This window comes from Saccopteryx leptura, chromosome 1, assembly GCF_036850995.1.
Source record: "Saccopteryx leptura isolate mSacLep1 chromosome 1, mSacLep1_pri_phased_curated, whole genome shotgun sequence".
NCBI lineage: Eukaryota > Metazoa > Chordata > Mammalia > Chiroptera > Emballonuridae > Saccopteryx > Saccopteryx leptura.
In genome coordinates, this window is record NC_089503.1 from 190,656,392 (window position 1) to 190,675,099 (window position 18,708).

The 18,708-nt window shown below is 37.9% G+C and overlaps 1 protein-coding gene across 6 annotated transcripts in view; it reads left to right on the forward strand.

The window, feature by feature from the left end:
• The window catches only part of RGS7 (regulator of G protein signaling 7), a 422,952-nt gene that overhangs the window by 375,357 nt on the left and 28,887 nt on the right, over window positions 1-18,708 (forward strand). For all 6 annotated transcript variants that reach the window (XM_066383468.1, XM_066383487.1, XM_066383510.1 and 3 more), the window contains 3 exons: window positions 6,845-6,919; window positions 11,860-11,958; window positions 13,154-13,215. In XM_066383468.1, coding sequence (XP_066239565.1) covers window positions 6,845-6,919; window positions 11,860-11,958; window positions 13,154-13,215 — 236 coding nt within the window. The remainder of the gene's footprint in view (window positions 1-6,844; window positions 6,920-11,859; window positions 11,959-13,153; window positions 13,216-18,708) is intronic.

Below are 18,708 nucleotides of genomic sequence, written 5' to 3' on the forward strand. Positions count from 1 at the left end.
CTACCAAGTGATTTTGTTTTAATACGAAGCAACTCTAGCTGAGAATATTTTAAGTTTTTTAAAGGTGAACATGAGGAATGAGCAATGTCAGCAATCACAAAGAAGCTCGAGGCAGAATTACTCATCAGCGTCCTCTTGGTAGCTTGTTGAAGCCTGTGACTGGCTGTAGTTGTGCTGGCACTGACAATGGCTGGTCTACTAAAAGAGAATATCATCACAGGTTGAACAGACAGTTCCTAGATGTTAAATTGAAGTGATCTGATTTCAACAAGAACAGATTAGGAGAAGGTGGTAGGATTCCCTGAAGAAGAACCTAGGGAGATGTAGCAGAAGCTCTGAGTAACAGGCTGCTCTGCCAGCTCTTGGTAATTGATAACCAGATATTAACATTGCACGTTCAGTGGTAAGCACCATGTTGCCAATGGTGATGCAAAGGGATGGGCAGGGGCCAGAAGATTTCAGTAATTACTAAAATTGTACATAAATACAATCCAGGAGCCATCCTTGGTTCCTGTCTTTTGTTTACATTTATTTCTTTCCTAGGCTTCCTCATTTTACAATGTTTAGTAACTGACCAATTTTCCTACTGTTTGGCTCTAAATTTTTACACTGGGGATATCTTCATTGCCATCAGGAATGAAGTGTCATTCCTTCATTCCCACATTCAGCACTCTAAGAATTAAAGTAAAAGATTTTAATGTGTTTGATGATAAACACATAAACCAGAAATCCAAAAAATATTTTGCCAATAACCAGGAATTACTGGCAAACCCATTTGACAATAACCATGAGTCATCGTTGGCTATTCTCTTTCATGGGTTGTGCCTTTAGCATGGCATCTAAAAAGTCATCACCAAACCAAAAGGTCACCTAAGTTTTCTCCCAAGTTATCTTCTAAGAGTTTTATATTTTAGCATTTTACACTTAGTTCTATGATCCATTTTAAGTTAATTTCTGGGAAGGGAACAGTAAGTTTTTAAAATTATACATCATACCAAGTCACTTTCCTCTTTAAAGCCCTCCAATGCCTTTCAGTTATGTTTAGAATAAAACCAAAGTCCTTACCATGGTTTACAATTTCTACCTAATCACTTTCTTCAGCTCTAAGCTATCATGCATGATGCATTTCTCTCCCCTCCAGTACCGTAGCCTTCCATCTGCCTCTTGAGATTCAGAATTCATTCATAGCATACACTGGAGTGGGATTACACAATTAAAAATGTGTATCCAGCAGCTCTGGCCAGTGGTGCAGTAGATGGAGCATCATCCCAGAGCATAGAGGTTGCCAGTTCAATTCCAGGGTCACTGGCTGGACCCCAAGCCCCAGTCAGAGCACATATGAAAAGCAATAAATGGGTGCACAACTAAGTGGAACAACATGTTGTTTCTCTCTTTGTTTCTCACTCCTCTTTCTCTCTCAAAAAAAATGTATAGCTGGTAAGTAGGAATCAAAGGAGTAAATAATATAGAGGAAGGTAGATGGAAGGAATTTCAGGGTAGTTTTCTCAGACAACTTCCTTCAGTTTGTGTGTGGACGGGACAGCCAGGCTTCCACAACTTGGAGGCTGAATCCATCGACAAGTGCCCATAGAAAGCCTGTATTGGATCTGAAAATAAAATCCCGAGATTGAACACTTTAAAGTCAGTAATCATTTTACATAAGGGTAAGGAATCATTTTAATTGAGGTAGAATACATTAAAAGGTGAATTTTTAAAACATGTTCTGTGTTATAAAAGGAAAAATCTTTTTCAATAACTTAATTGTATTTGAACCCATAAATATATATTTTCAAATCCTTAATTTCCCAGAATCATATCTTTTTAAAATATTTTCAAGGATATGCATATATCTTACTATCCGCTCTGTTTGCCACCTTGTTCTTAAATCTTCATTTGTTTGTCATTTAAGATGTTGTTTTGCTCAGTAACACATCAGCTATGGTGATTGATTTTAGAGGGAGTTGCTCTCCATTGCAGACTCTAGTCCTGCTGGTCGCAGAAGAGTCCTTATTGTCCCAAGTTACCCCAAACACGTGTGCCTTTTGCTACGACTAAAAATGCATTATGCCACAAGAGAAATTAAATAGTATTAAATTCCTTTAAGTAAAATATCAATCAAGAAAACCCAAAAATTTTAGCTTCTGTTTTGAAATTCATGAAGACACTTACATGAACACTGTTGCAGTAACATTTCTCAATAATTTGCACCTTTTGCTACTTTAGAAATAAATTTTAGGGCCTGACCTGTGGTGGCGCAGTGGATAAAGCATCAACCTGGAAATGCTGAGGTCACCGGTTCGAAACCCTGGGCTTGCCTGGTCAAGGCACATATGGGAGTTGATGCTTCCAGCTCCTCCACACTTCTCTCTTTCTCTGTCTCTCCCTCTCCTCTCTAAAATGAATAAATAAAAATTAAAAAAAAAAAAGAAATAAATTTTAGTGTGGAAGTCCCAGGTTCGATTCCTGGCCAGGGCACACAGGAGAAGCACCCATCTGCTTTTCCAACCTTCTCCTTCTGTTTCCTCTCTATCTCTTTCTTCCCTTCCTACAGCCAAGGCTCCAGTGGAGCAAAGTTGGCCCAGATGCTGAGGACGGCTTCATGGCCTCCACCTCAGGTGTTAGAATGGCTCCGGCAGAAACAGAGCAACGCCCTCGATGGGCAGAGCATCATCCCCTGGTGGGCCTGCCGGGTGGATCCCGGTTGGGCACATGCAGGAGTCTGTCTGACTGCCTCCCTGCTTCTAACTTCTGAAAAATACAAAAAAAAATTGTAAAGTATTAAATTCTTTTTAATAAATAGTATTATAGTAATGCTATGACACAGCTTAATTCTGTTGATAATAAATTCACCTTTAAATCACTAGAAATAACTTACAATTCTTTTCTAGGCCAATGTAAATACCACTTTATTCTTTTTTAAATCCAGTACTGTGTACTTAATATTCTATCTGTCAACTAGTACATATTTGAACATTTTTATTAAGTGCCTACTTGGTAATGATAATGTTATTTATATCTTATTTGGAAGATCTGTATAGCTATGCAGAAAACCCATTGATGTATAACATTTCACGTGGGTCTGGTGCCAGCTAGTGGTACACAGTGTATATGCTTCAGAAAGATAACTGCCTTTTTAAAATAACATGATCGTATTGAGATCAAAAGTGCTAAAAAGTAAAATTTTTAAAAATATTTCTCTGCCATGTTGGTGAAAACCAAGAGACTGTACATGAGAATGGACGCATGACATGGTCAGTTGTCTTGTAATGCCCCGTGCCAACTTCTATCCAGCCCTATACTCTAATATATCAGTGATCTATTTATCCATTAGCTGTCCCAAGAGGCTCTTTAGAAGTGAAAGGAAACCAGAGGGCCACAAAGACATGCATCTCAGGTCCGGTCCAGCTTATTATTTTAATAATTTAGCCATCAGCAACAAATTTTGAACAGGCAGATTTTATTTGCCTGGAACGGAAGCAGAGTTATGGCACATTATCTCAGGGTTCAGTTTCTAATAATGTTCACTTTTAGAATCAATACTTTCTTATTCATTTGCTCAATAAAGATGCTAGTAATTGGTTTGAATAGAATTTTAGATGTCTGTTAATGGCTCATTTATTAAATGTCCATAATCTTGAACTTTGTGGTTGAAAATTCTGTCTTTGTGGCTGCTTTTAGGGATGTCCTTATAAGAGGAGGACATCTTTCTTTCCACTTTATGCCTTCAGTGGCTGACACAATTTATGGGTCCCTTTGTCAATGATCCCACCAGGGATGAGGTAAGATTGATTTAGAATCGCAGCTTATTATGGAAGGAAATTTCAAGTTCAGTTAGTTCATATTCTTCAGATGCTTGAAGAAAATGCAATTTTTTATTGTATAATTGATCTGTTTTTCTCAGAAACCCATTTAAAAGATAGTTTTTATTGTGTGTGCTCTGCATTATACAATTATGTAAATCATCTGTTAGATAACTGAGTCATGTTTAGATAAATGACTACACTTTCAGATTCCTTTCCACTTTCCCTATTGCTATGCAAAATTGTTTGGGGATAGAAGTCTGGGCTTTAAAGGTTTTGTTTTTAAGTGATTTCATGCAGTGGGGGATGAGGGTCGACATCCACTGGGCTAAATCTCGCTCTTTGCTAACTTCTGCTTTGGCCAGGTAGGCACATCTGTCCCCAGGACTGCTATCACAGGGTGTGGTTGGCAGGGCACCATCTCATCTTCTGGTACTTACTGCTAGAGTGTGTGTTCCAGACATTTGCTCCCAGCATAAAATCCTTGCACACTGCTGCCTTTGACCCAATCTCAAGCTCCATTCATCCATCCACTGCTCAGAAACTGTGCCCTGTGTGACAGGGGCATGTAACAAATTCTGCATCTCTCACCTGCTGCATATGAGCCTTGCCAAGAATTGTCTCACGCTCATCTTTCTTGCCAACACCTGCCCGGCTCAGAGTATGTATGTTGGTTGTCATGGCACACGAGCCTCCCTTTAGATGGCTGGGACCAGCTCTCCCACTATGAATCACAGGCTCCCTCTCCCCTGTCTGAGCACTTCTCTCATCTCCCACTTATCTTGGTGTTTCATCCTGGGCTACCTGTAGAGCACTTGATCTTACCTATATTCCTCCTTTTCTCCAGGTATGAAAGGACATGCCTTCCCTTGTATATTATGTCTTATTCTCCCCACCCCTTAACATATAGGAGAAAATCTCTATGCTCTGTCTTGCCATGCTTGGCTCTGGATATATTGAGAACAGCTTAAAGAATTTCAGTGTCATCCCCCCCCCCCAGTGGACTCAGACTTAGGGGCAGAAGGTTGCAGGGAAATGCAAATTGAATAGGAAATGAAAACATGTAGCTTTAATATTTTTGAAGCATCATGTCAGTTACATCCAGATCAATGGTTGTGAATTCTGGCTGGTTATTAAAATTCCTGAGGGACTTCCATGAAATACTGATGCTAGACTACCACAAAAAAATTCAATCAGAACACTGGATATTGATCAATCTGATGCTGGGAGAGTTTAAGTAAAAGGCTAAGTGTCAATTAGTAAATGCATCCCACTCTGGTAGGTGCCTTTCCTTCCTCCTGTACTTCCAAGCATTCCATTGTGCTGAACCCATTGTTTCTATTTCAAAATAGGCATGCAAACCAAAATTATAATTTATTTTATGTTTTAGTGCAATGTGTGTGTGTGTGTGTAGCATATATATTTCACATGTACTTTATGTAGAAAACAAATCAAGAAAAAACCTTTTTCTCATATGCTTTGTTCCTTACGATATTATGGTGGACTTTTGTTACGATATGATGGTGGCTGTTACGAGGAAAGGGTTCTTTAAGGAAAATGTCTTACATCATCATAAAAGGAACCAATGGACACAAACAAAAGTGAAGTGGTTAGCAGAGAGGAGGAGAGGAGTAAAGGAGGTCAGATAAACGGTGACAGAAAGTGGTTTGACTTAGGATGATGGGCGCACAATGCAATGAGTAGTTCACAAGCTGTGGAAATCTACACCTGAAACATATGTATTCCTATCCACCAATGTAACTTCCTTAAATTTAATTCCAAAGAAGAAAGGAGCCAGCACCCTAGCTCAGCAACAACAATGGGGAATAGCTCATTTCCCAGTCATACTGGTGCTGTTTTTTTGCTCTCTCCCCAACACCATCAAAACTCTGCAGAACAGACAGACGTTTTCTACATTCGCAGGTTCTCTGATGTCACTTTCAGGTATATCTGATGGTGTAATGATCTTGTAATCTATGGGAGAAAAATAGAGATATTGAACAGAGACACACGACATTAATACTTTATACTAGTACCAGAGATCCTGATGACCTGTAGCAAAGTTTGAAAGTAAAGAAAACAAAACCCATGTGTCACTTCCACTTATTTCCAATCACTTCTAAAAGCAAAGCGATATCTGAGGACCTTTCTAGATATACGATCCCATCTCCTTTCTCCTCTGTTTCTGGATTAATAATTCCTCTCCTCCATCTCCTCACTCTCTTCCTTCTCCCTCTTCATTCCCTCTCTTTTCTAATTGTTCCTCCCCCCCTCCTTTTTCTCCAAACACAAAGAAGCTTCACAGCTGTCCATTTCTGTGCAACAGAACAATAAATCCAGCAAAATGATATTGATGAGGCTGCCAGAGAGCCAGGCGCAAGCTGCCCACACTCTTCATCCAACAGCCCCACCCCATGGAAATGGGTTCACTTGCCTGAGGGAAAGGAAGAAGAAAAGTTGGGGATTTCTGGGAAGAAGCATGGTATACTGATGGCCAATTTCTTTCTTCATCTTTCTCATTCTAACCACAGCTTCCTTTGCACAGTCTGTCTATGGAAAACAAATATTCTCAGTCACCGGATTGCATGAATCATTGTTTAAAAAATTTACTCTGGGATTGGAGCTGGCTGAACTGGTTATAGTTTTCTAACTTGGGAAGCAAGGAGCCTTCTAAGAGCAGTGTCTCTTCATATGGAGAGGGTACACCGAGCAAGGCTGTGTGTGGGGACCAGCTGGGACTGTTGCCTTATTTGGTTCTGGACACCCTTGTTCTAAATCTGTATGATTTGCAACTAATGTCAACATACTTATGCATGCAAAACCCGTGCACTTGTCTTTCTGTTTCTCTAGGGGTTCATTGAGAACGATATCTGAAGATCATGCAAGGATAAAAGAGTAACATATTTTATTACCGACCCCTGCTGATAGAAGTGGCTGTGCCATTTAGAAAGAGCTGCCAGTGACTGTCATCATGGCATTTCCTCAGGTTGGAAAACTTCCCGTTCAAAGATTCCTTTATGTCTCTTTTTCTTTTTCAATTCCAGCCTGGATGTGTCAACACCACTGAAGTGGACATTAAGAAATCATCTAGAATGAGGAACCCACACAAAACACGGAAGGTAAAATCACTATTTGTTGTGCCAATCTTAGTGATGAGTTTAGGGTGTCAGTCATGGAAACTTTTACTCCCATTTCATAGAGCATCTTCGAGTGTCTCCCCTGCTTTTCCTCGTTACTTGGCCAGAAGAAAGCCTTGGTATCTAAGCCCTGGTCTTCTCTCAAACCCTTTCCCCCGATGAAAGAGCCCCATCTTGAAGCATGTAGATATCTGTGACAGGAAGGGGACAAGGATGCTGAGGACCCTCCTCTCTCCATCAGAGAGAAGAGTCATCAGCCATGAAAGGTATCTCTGTCTGAGACCAGGGGATGAGGAAATGGAGGTGGAGACTATCTGAGAAAAAGTGATACTGATCAGAGAAGGGCACTTTTATAGAAAACCCTGAGGGAAAAGGGGACATTGTATTTAACTACATTTTAAATATATATTGAATGTGGAACTCCTTGTAACACCAGAATTTTGTGACACAGGCATAAGATCATAACTGTATGGTGTCTGTTATGTAAGAAAATAGATACTCAAAAGAAAAAAAAAGCTCTCCAGAATTTAACCACATTTTAAGTCATCTTTTGAAAATACCTAGCAGTAATATCTATGTTTTTTTAAATTAACATATACACACATACAAAGCATTTTTATTCATTCCATAAAAAAACACTTGATGCACATAAAAATGTCTGGTCTGTTACAGTCACTCTAAGGACATATCCAAGGTGGGCACCACTAGATTAAAACATTCCACAAAGTTTAAGACTGTCTTTTCCATGGCTTTTTCCTTATGTAGTCATAGCGTTTTCCAGCGTATGGATGTGTCCCTGAGGTAGGCACAAAACATTTTTTTTTGTAGTTTTATTTCTTCTTGTCTTTTTCTTTCATCCCTGGAAACATATGAGTCATGTTCAATGGCCTCAATACAATTCAAGTACCTTTTCTTTTCCCAAGTACTTTTTCTCTCTTTTTTTTTCAGAGAGAGAGAGACAGACAGACAGGAGGGGAGAGAAATGAGAGGCATCAACTCATACTTGCGGCACCTTATTTGTTCATTGATTGCTTTCTCATATGTGCCTTTACTGGAGGCTCAAGCCGAGCCAGTGACCCCTTGCTCAAGCCAGTGACCTTGGGCTTAAAACCAGCGACCTTTGGGCTCAAGTTAGTGACTATGGGGTAATGTTTATGATCGCACACACAAACTGGTGACCTTAGGGTTTCGAGCCTGGGTCCTTAGCATACCAGGCTGATGCTCTATCTACCACCTGATCTGGCCCTTTACTGTCTTTTTTGTGTGTGAGAGAGAGAGAAAGAGACAGACAGACAGGAAGGGAGAGAGATGAGAAGTATCAATTCTTCGTTGCGGCACATTAGTTCTTCACTGATTTTTTTTCTCATATGTGCCTTGACGGGGGTAGGGGTGGGAGGGGACTTCAGCAGAGCGAGTGACCCCTTGCTCAAGCCAGTGAACATGGGGTCATGTCTATGATCCCACACTCAAGTCGGTGACCCTGCACTCAAGCTAGTGAGCCCATGATCAAGCCACATGAGCCAGCACTCAAGCTGGTGACCTAGGGGTTTTGAACCTGGGTCCTCAGCATCTCAGGTCAACACTCTATCCACTGTATCACTGCCTGGTCAGGCCCTTTTCTGTCATTTAAGGCAGTTTACTTTCATGTTAGGATACAGAGGCCACAGGAGAGGTGCCACCAAAACCAATCAGACGCAGTGCTCAAAACTTTTGTCCCAGGAAATCTCTGAGAGATAGAGGTAGAACCAGACCAAAGCAGGCCTATCGGTGTGCTCCCTCTTGTGATGGGCACTACTCAGGTCTTTTCATCCTCTTCTCATTCTGAGGGTTCTGGGGACTAATTGTGGAATGAGATTCAGAATATAAACAGCTCTCCAAAAAGTACATTAAGCCACATCTCACTACTTTCCAAATCTTAAAGTTACTCTTTGTAATTTCTTACTTTGTGTCCAGTTTCCTCTACACCAACTGAGATATGCTCTGATTCAGAAGAGAAAGTGAATGGGTTAATGAGATAGGGCCTAAAGATGATAAAGCCATCATCTGCACTCTTTCTAATGCAATACTCAATACTGATACTTCTCTGGTGCTGCATGTAGCATCATTTATTTTATTTTTATTTTTCAATTAAAGTTGACATCCAATAACATTTTGCATTAGTTTCAGGTGTACAGCCTAGTGGTTAGAAAATTATATATGTTACAAAGTATTCCTTTGCCATTTTCAGTACATACCTGGCACTATATGTATTATTGACTATATTCCCCTATTCTATACTTTACATCCTCGTGACTTTGAAAGTCTGAAAAACAATAATTGACAATGTTGCTCTTTATATATCATCAGTCCTTATTTAATGATGGAAAAACATGATGTCTCTGGCCAGTTTGCCCAGCGGTAGAACATCGACCTGGCATGTGGATGTCCTGGGTTGAATTTCCAGTCAGGGCATACAGGAGAAGCAACTCTATGCTTCTCTACCCTTCCCCCTCTCCCTTATCTCTCTTTATCTCTCTTTTCTCCTCCCACAGTCACGGTTTAGTTGGAGCAAGTTGGCCCCAGGGGCTTAGAATGGCTCCATGGCCTCACCTCAGGCACTAAAATAGCTCTGTTGCCAAGCAACAGAGCAACAGCCCCAGGTGGGCAAAGCATCACCCCATAGTGGGCTTGCCAGGTGGATTCAGGTCTGGGCACATGTGGGAGTCTATCTCTCTGCCTCTCCACTTCTCACTTAAGAAAAAAAAAGCCTGACCATGCGGTGGCACAGTGGATAGAGCATCAGACTGGGACGCGGAGGACCCAGTTCAAGACCCTAAGGTTGCCAGCTTGAGCATGGGCTCACCTGGTTTGAACAAGGCTCACCAGCTTGAGCCCAAGGTCATTGACTTGAGCAAGGGGTCACTTGGTCTGCTGTAGCGCCCGGTCAAGGCACATATGAGAAAACAATCAATGAAAAACTAAGATGCCACAACAAAACGAAGAATTGATCCTTCTCATCTCTCTCCCTTTCTTTCTGTCTGTCTGTCCCTATGTGTCCCTCTCTCTGTCACAAAAAAAAAGGAAAGAAAAACATGAGGCATAGCAAGGCAAAATGTGCCAAGAGCTGAAATCATTGAACAGTGTTTGTCTTGGGTGCAGTCTAACTTCCTGTAACTCCATCATGATAGACTTACAGGGCTTGACTGCAGAGCTGTGTGGCACTAACATTACCATAGCAAAACTGAAGTTCTGAAGAATGCTCCAGCAATCACACATGTGCCCTTGCTTTTAACAATTGGAGATGGATTTTTCTCACCTTTTAATAAATATAGCTTCTCATAGTCAGAATTGTTGAATTTGCTTGAATCTCTACAAATAATGTTATTTTACATAGATGGTCATAGGACTCTAAGCCAGATGTTGGTTTTTCTTTTAGAATTATCACCACTTCTACTTTAGCTCATATTTGGCTCAGAACTGGAATGATCCATTCAATCAGCAGATTTAATACATCTCTGCTCTAAGTCAGGCATGTGGTACTGGTCTTTAGGCATTTAGCAGTATTACAGGCTTACCTTGCTCCCACAACTCATGGTCTAGGGGGAATGTACACATTGACCAAGCAGACAAGCAAATGTCTATACATATATAATTACATCATTTTGTTAAGTGTTATATATTGGTCTGCTTGGGCCACCATAACAAAATACCATAATTGGGTGGCTTAAAAATAGGAATATATTTTCTCATAGTTCTGAAGACTGGAAGTCCAAGATCAAGGTGCTAGTAAAATTGGTTCCTGTTGAGAGCTCTCTTCCTTGCTTCTACAGCCACTTTCTAGCTGTGTTATCACATATTGGGAAGGGGAAGGGGACAGTGAGGAGAGTGAGCATATTCATGTCTCTTCTTTTTGAATTAAGGTCTCACCCTATAACCTCACTTAACCTTATTACCTCCTTATAGACCCTCATCTGCCAATACAGTCACTTTGAGGGTTAAGGCTTCAACATATGAATTTTGTATAACATATTTCCCTTCCCCTAGATTATGAGTTGCAATGGAAGTGGAAGTATACCCATCTTCAATTACTTCTCTATCTCTAATGCTTAGCACTATATCCAGCATACAGTAAATCTTTAATAAATGTTGAATGAATGAATGAAAGAGGAAGTTAAATTCATTCAGTTCAATCCTGTTATTAATTAATTCACAGCAATGTATTACTCCTTGGATTAAAATGGATGCCTAGTGACAGGAATTGAGTTCCATGACGTTGAGGCTAAGAGAGGGACCTACCAATTGGATGATTCAGATAGGCTCAACCTGAGTCACATTTGTTAAAGAAGGGCTCAGAGCAAAACAATGGAGAGACATAAGAAAAAATGTCCAGAGGGTCAATGTGTAGAGCCAAGAGGTTAACATTAAGAAGTGAAGAGCTTCCATGTGAGAAGAGGTCAGGAACAAAACACATTTGAATGATAGATATTGGTAAGGTTGGTCATGGTTCTGCAAATTGACTCAGTTAAGCAACTTAATCAGACTTCTTCTGATTTCAACTTTCCTTTCAAACCTACTTAGTAACTTTCATTTTCTGGGGGAGGTTCATACAACTTTCATATGTCTTCATCCTTCATCTTCATCAAAGAAAAAGTGTTCTCAATGCACCCCTAAATTTTATCATCACATGTTGCATGGTCTCTCCATATAATCAAACATTCTGCCAAGGTTAATAATCTAATCATATATTTATTCAGAGCTGTGCTTCTATTTTACACTCATATGATATTTATTATAGCAGTGCCTCTGGGATTTTGAGAAGAAGATTAATTAAATATTTTGTAAAGTTACCTTACTGAATATGTAACATTAAATGACCTTTCAGAAAGTCTGTGACTACATGTGCTACATATCCTAACATGTTTATTTTTTTAAAATTAATATAGTCTGTCTATGGTTTACAAAATGATATTAGAAGTCACAGCCCTACCCACACATCCACACCAGAAACTAAACCTCCAACAGAAGATGAGTTACAACAACAGGTGAGTCAATCTCTAAAATTACCTGTTAATGGTTTAGCAGCTATGAAAATCAGATCCTGAATGTTAATAGCAGGTATTTTAAAAGGTTACTTTATATGGTTGACTGTTTCAAATAGAAGATTTTTCAATTACAAAGTAATGAAATTGTCTAATTTTAAGATATGTAGTCAACACTCTTCAGTATTTAACTCCCCAAGTCCTTTTTTCTCTACCCAAATTTTAAAGTCACATATCATAATTTATAGGTGCCTCCATTGTCCAGAGTTATTTTGTATTCCAGAACTCTGTCATCCAGAATGAGAAAACAAGAGGTTGGCTACATTGTCATACATTTCTCGTATCCATTGATGTGACATGATCTTTGTAAAAGAGTGCTTATTCTTGTTTCTACAGTTCTGATCTCTATATCTGTAAGCCTCTTGATGTGTTCCTTTATTAACACTGATGCACAGTTGTGGTGTATATCACTCCTTGCTTTACTAATTAATCAATAGTTTTGTCTCCAAGTAATTGTGCAAAGCAAATATGCATGTCTCATACCAAGTAATAATCTCTTTCAGTCATGGCTCCCCCCCCCCTTTTAAATTTTTTTCCTATACTGTATTTTATTATAATATGATATATCAATAATATATTTTCTCATATATTTATAATCATCATGAAAGAAAAATAATTCAGAGAATTTTAAAGTTTCCCATGCATGATTTTGTTATTGTTATCTGAACTGTTGATAAAATTATTCTCAAAATACACATTATTGATATTTTGTTGGGATAGTATTAAGAAGTAGGGTATAGTTTGGAATTATAATAACAAATAAATGCATTTATATTCTGAATTCAATATTTAGGGAGTGAATGTGATTCTGATTTGGTTATTCATCATGAATACATGTTTAAACTCTCTATAATATAATTAAGATATGTAACTCTTGTAAAAGAGTTACATTTTGTTAAAGCAGGCAGAAGGTTCAAAGTCAGTGCTGTTCTAAAGTGATATTAGCCATATTTACATTCAAACACATTTAAATTTTCTAACTCTTTCAGAGCTCTCTCATTTGATTTTTCTATAGAGTTTAGAATTTTACTGATTTAAAACATTTCTTATTTGAAATGGCCCAGTTTATCAGAAATTAGAACTGAAGATTGTGAGACTGTCACTACTTATGCAACTATTCCTTTTACTCTCTTTTCAGATAAACTATTGGCAAATACAGTTAGATAGACATCGGTTAAAAATGTCAAAAGTTGCTGATAGGTAAGTATTTCAAGATGTTCATATACATTTAAAAATATAATATGACAATTGAACCTGTTAATAATGGTAAACAAACTATTGAGAGAGAAGCTAAGTTATTGGAATCCTGTAATACATGTTATTTTGCATTTATTTTGTGTGTGTGTGTGTGAGAGAGAGACAGACAGGGACAGGCAGACAGGAAGGGAGAGAGATGAGAAGCATCAATTCTTTGTTGTGGCACCTTAGCTCTTCATTGATTGCTTTCTCATATGGGCCTAGTCGGGGCGGGAGGAGGCTCCAGCCAAGCCAGCAACCTTTGGGCTCAAGCCAGCGACCATGGGTCATGTCTATGATCTCACATTCAAGCCGGCGACCCCACACTCAAGCCAGATGAGCCCATGCTCAAGCTAGCAATGTCAGGGTTTCAAACCTGGGTCCTCAGCACCCCAGACCAATGCTCTTATCCACTGCACCACCACCTGGTCAGGCATGCTTTTCTATTTTTTAATATGGAAAACTTTGAAGGAACTGTCTTGTTTCAGTTTAAATTACAGAATGATCATTATTGTCTTAAATCTCTAGAGGTCCAATCCTTACGCACCTAGAGTCAGATATGGAAGGCATTCTAAGGCATTAGGTCGTTTCACTCCTGCTGGAAGAAATGACACTTTCAGCTTGTGAGGTTACCTGTTGGCCTTTCTGTAAATTCATATTAACATTCACACTGAAATATTGCATGACTTCAGAATTTGAATTAAATTCAGATTTTAAATAAAGAAATCTTTATTTAAATCTGTTTTTAATGGTATTCATGTCCTTCATTTTGGGGCATTGTCAAATCCTTTCTTCTTCAACTCTTTTCCTCTCTTTTTTAATTTTTATTTAATTTCAATTTTTTTTATTTTTTAATTAATTTTACTAGGGTAACATCAATAAATCAGGGAACATATGTTCAAAGAAAACATGTCCAGGTTATCTTGTCAATCAATTATGTTGCATACCCATCACCCAAAGTCAGATTGTCATCCATCACCTTCTATCTAGTTTTCTTTGTGCCACTTCCCCTCCCCCTCCCACTTTTCCCCCCCCCCCCCCCCCGCGTAACCACCACACTCATATCAATGTCTCTTAGGCTTGTTTTTATGTCCCATCTACATATAGAATAATGCAGTTCTTGGTTTTTTCTGATTTACTTATTTCACTTTGTATAATGTTATCAAGATCCCACCATTTTGTTGTAAATGATTCAATGTAATCATTTCTTATGGCTGAGTAGTATTCCATAGTATATATGTGCCACATCTTCTTTATCCAGTCTTCTATTGAAGGGCTTTTCGGTTGTTTCCATGTCTTGGCCACTGTGAACAATGCTGCAATGAACATGGGGCTGCGTCTTTACATATCAATGTTTCTGAGTTTTGGGGGTGTATACCCAGTAGAGGGATTGCTGGGTCATAAGGTAATTCTATTTACAATTTTTTGAGGAACCACCATACTTTCTTCCATAATGGTTGTACTACTTTACATTCCCACCAACAGTGAATGAGGGTACCTTTTTCTCCACAGCTTCTCCAACATTTGCTATTAACTGTCTTGTTAATAATAGCTAATCTAACAGGTGTGAGGTGGTATCTCATTGCAGTTTTGATTTGCATTTCTCTAATAACTAATGAAGATGAACATCTTTTTATATATCTGTTGCCCATTTGTATTTCTTCCTGGGAGAAGTGTCTGTTCATGTCCTCTTCCCATTTTTTTTATTGGATTGTTTGTTTGTTATTGAGTTTTATGAGTTCTTTGTATATTTTGGATATTAGGCCCTCATCTGAGCTGTTGTTTGAAAATGTCATCTCCCATTTAGTTGGATGTCTGTTTATTTTGTTTTCAATTTCTCTTGCTGACCAAAAACTTCTTAGTCTGATATAGTCCCTCCCACTCATTTACTTTTGCCTTCACTTCCCTTGCCTTTGAAGTCAAATTCATAAAATGCTCTTTAAAACCAAGGCCCATGAGTTTAGAACCTATGTCTTCTTCTATGTACTTCACTGTTTCAGGTCCTTTATTTAGGTCTTTGATCCTTTTTGAATTAATTTTAGTACAAGGGGACAAACTGTAGTCGAGTTTCATTCTTTTGCATGTGGCTTTCCAGTTTCCCCAGCACCATTTGTTGAAGAGGATTTTTTTTCTCTATTGTGTGTTGTTGGCCCCTTTATCAAAACTTATTTGACCATATATATATGGTTTTATTTCTGGACTTTCTATTCTGTTCCATTGGTCTGAGTGTCTATTTTTCTGCCAATACCATGCTGTTTTGATTGTCGTGGCTCTATAATGTAGTTTGAAGTCAGGTATTTTAATGCTCCCAGCTTTGTTCTTTTTCTTTAGGACTTCTTTGGCTATTTGGGGTTTTCCATATAAATCTAATGATTTTTTGTTCCATTTTTGTAAAAAATGTCATTGGAATATTGATGGGAATTGCATTAAATTTGTATATTGCTTTGAGTAATATGGCCATCTTGATTATATTTATTCTTCCTATTCAAGAACAAGGAATATTCTTCCATCTCATTGTATCTTTTTCGATTTCCCTTAACAATAGTTTGTAGTTTCCATTATATAAATCCTTTACATTCTTTGTTATGTTTATTCCTAGGTATTTTATTTCTTTTGTTGCAATCGTGAAGGGGTTTATTTTTTTTAGTTCGTTCTTAAATGTTTCATTGTTAGCATATAGAAAGGATATGGACTTTTGATTGTTAATTTTGTATCCTGCGACCTTACTGTATTGCCTTATTGTTTCTAGTAGTCTTTTTGTAGATTCTTTGGGGGTTTCGATGTATAGGATCATATCATCAGCAAAAAGTGATACCTTTACTTCTTCTTTTCCGATATGGATGCCTTTTATTTCTATGCCTTGTCTGATTGCTCTGGCTAGAACCTCTAGCACCACATTAAATAAGAATGGAGAGAGTGGACAACCCTGTCTTGTTCCTGATTTAAGGGGGAAAGCCTTCAGTTTTGTGCCATTCAATATGATGTAAGCTGATGGTTTATTATATATGGCCTTTATCATGTTGAGATATTTTCCTTCTATACTCATTTTGTTGAGAATCTTAAACATAAAATTGTGTTGTATTTTATCAAATGCCTTTTCTGCATCTATTGATAAGATCATGTAGTTTTTGTTCTTTGTTTTGTTGATATGGTGTATTATGTTAACCGTTTAATGTATGTTGAACCATCCTTGAGATTCTTGGATGAATCCTACTTGATCATGATGTATTATTTTTTTAATATGTTCTTGTATTCGATTTGCTAGTATTTTGTTTAGTATTTTAGCATCTGTATTCATTACAAATGTTGGTCTGTAGTTTTCTTTTTTTTTGCTGTCTTTGCCTGGCTTTGGTATGAGGGTTATGTTGGCCTCATAAAATGTGTTTGGAATTATTGCTTCTTCTTCAATTTTTTGGAAGACTTTGAGTAGAATAGGAACCAAGTCTTCTTTGAATGTTTGATAGAATTCACTAGTATAACCGTCTGGTTCTGGACTTTTATTTATGGGGAGGTTTTTAATAGTTTTTTCTATTTATTCCCTACTAATTGGTCTATTTAGGCTTTCTGCTTCTTCTTGACTCAGTCTAGGAAGGTTGTATTGTTCTAGGAATTTATTCATTTTTTCTAGATTGTTGAATTTAGTGCCACAAAGTTTTTCATAGTATTCTACAATAATTCTTTGTATATCTACAGTGTCCTTGGTGATTTCTCCTCTTTCATTTTGGATTTTGTTTATATGAGTTCTTTCTCTTTTTTCTTTGGTAAGTCTTGCCAAGGGTTAGTCAATTTTGTTGATCTTTTCAAAGAACCAGCTCCTTGTTCTATTAATTAATTCTATAGTTTTTCTGTTCTCTATTTCATTTATTTCTGCTCTGATTTTTATTATCTCCTTTCTTCTGCTGGTTTTGGGTTGTCTTTGTTTTTCTTTTTCCAGTTCCTTAAGGTGTGAAGTTAAGTGGTTCATTTGGGCTCTCTCTTGTTTGTTCATTTAGGCCTGAAGTGATATGAACTTCCCTCTTATCACTGCTTTTGCTGCATCCCATAGATTCTGATATGTTGTTTTGTCATTTTCATTTGTCTGTATATATCTTTTGATCTCTGCACTTTCTTCTTTGACCCATTCATTTTTTAAAAGTATGTTGTTTAGTTTCCACAATTTTGTGGGGGTTTTTTCCTCTTTTTTGCAGTTGAATTCTAGTTTCAAGGCTTTATGATCAGAAAATATGCTTGGTACAACTTCGATTTTTCTGAATTTGCTGATGTTATTTTTGTGGCCCAACATGTGGTCAGTTCTTGAGAATGATCCATGTACACTGGAGAAAAATGTATACTCTGTCACTTTGGGATGAAATGTCCTGTAGATGTCTATCATATCCAGGTGCTCTAGTGTTTTGTTTAAGGCCAATATATCTTTATTGATTCTCTGTTTGGATGACCGATCTAGAGCCGTCAGCGGTGTGTTGAGGTCTGCAAGTATGATTGTATTTTTGTCAGTTTTTGTTTTAAGGTCAACAAGTAGCTATCTTATATATTTTGGTGTTCCTTGGTTTGGCGCATATATATACTAAGAATTGTTATGTCTTCTTGATTCAGCGTCCCCTTAATCATTATGAAATGACTATTTTTGTCCTTGAGTACTTTTGCTGTCTTGTACTCAGCATTACCATATATGAGTATTGCTACGCCTGGTTTTTTGGGGGGGATGTTATTTGCTTGGAGTATTGTTTTCCAGACTTTCACTTTGAATTTGTTTTTATCCTTGTTGCTTAGATGAGTTTTTTGTAGGCAGCATACAGTTGGATTTTCTTTTTTAATCCATTCTGCTACTCTGTACCTTTTTATTGGTGAGTTTAATCTGTTTACATTTAGTGTAATCATTGACACTTGTGAGTTCCCTATTACCATTTTATACATTGCTTTCTGTTAGTTTTGTTTCTTGTTTGATTGTTCTCTTTCGTTTTTCTATCGTTCGTTTTTGTTTGGGTGTATTCCACAGTTCTTTCTTCTGTTGCTATCTTTTTTAAATCATGTGCTTCTGTGGTGGTTTTTTCAATGATGGTTAGCATTAATTAATGAAAAGGGTTCCTACCCTGTTCATTGCAGTGCATGATCGTGTGAGTACTTTTGCACTCCATCGTCCTTTGATACTGTTAATCTTCGTCCTCTCCCCTTTTTTTGTTGTAATTGTCACAGTTTAAATTTGGTTTTATTGTGTTCTTGGTGGAGCATTTACTTGTGGTTTTGTTTCTTTTTGTTCTTTTTATCTGGTTGGAAAACCCCCTTTAGTAATTCCTGGAGTGGGGGTTTTCTGATGATAAATTCCCTCATCTTTTCTGTATCTGTGAATGTTTTTATTTCTCCTTCATATTTGAAGGATAGCTTTGATGGGTATAGAATTCTTGGCTGAAAATTCCTCTCTTTCAGTACTTTAAATATTTGGATCCACTCTCTTCTAGC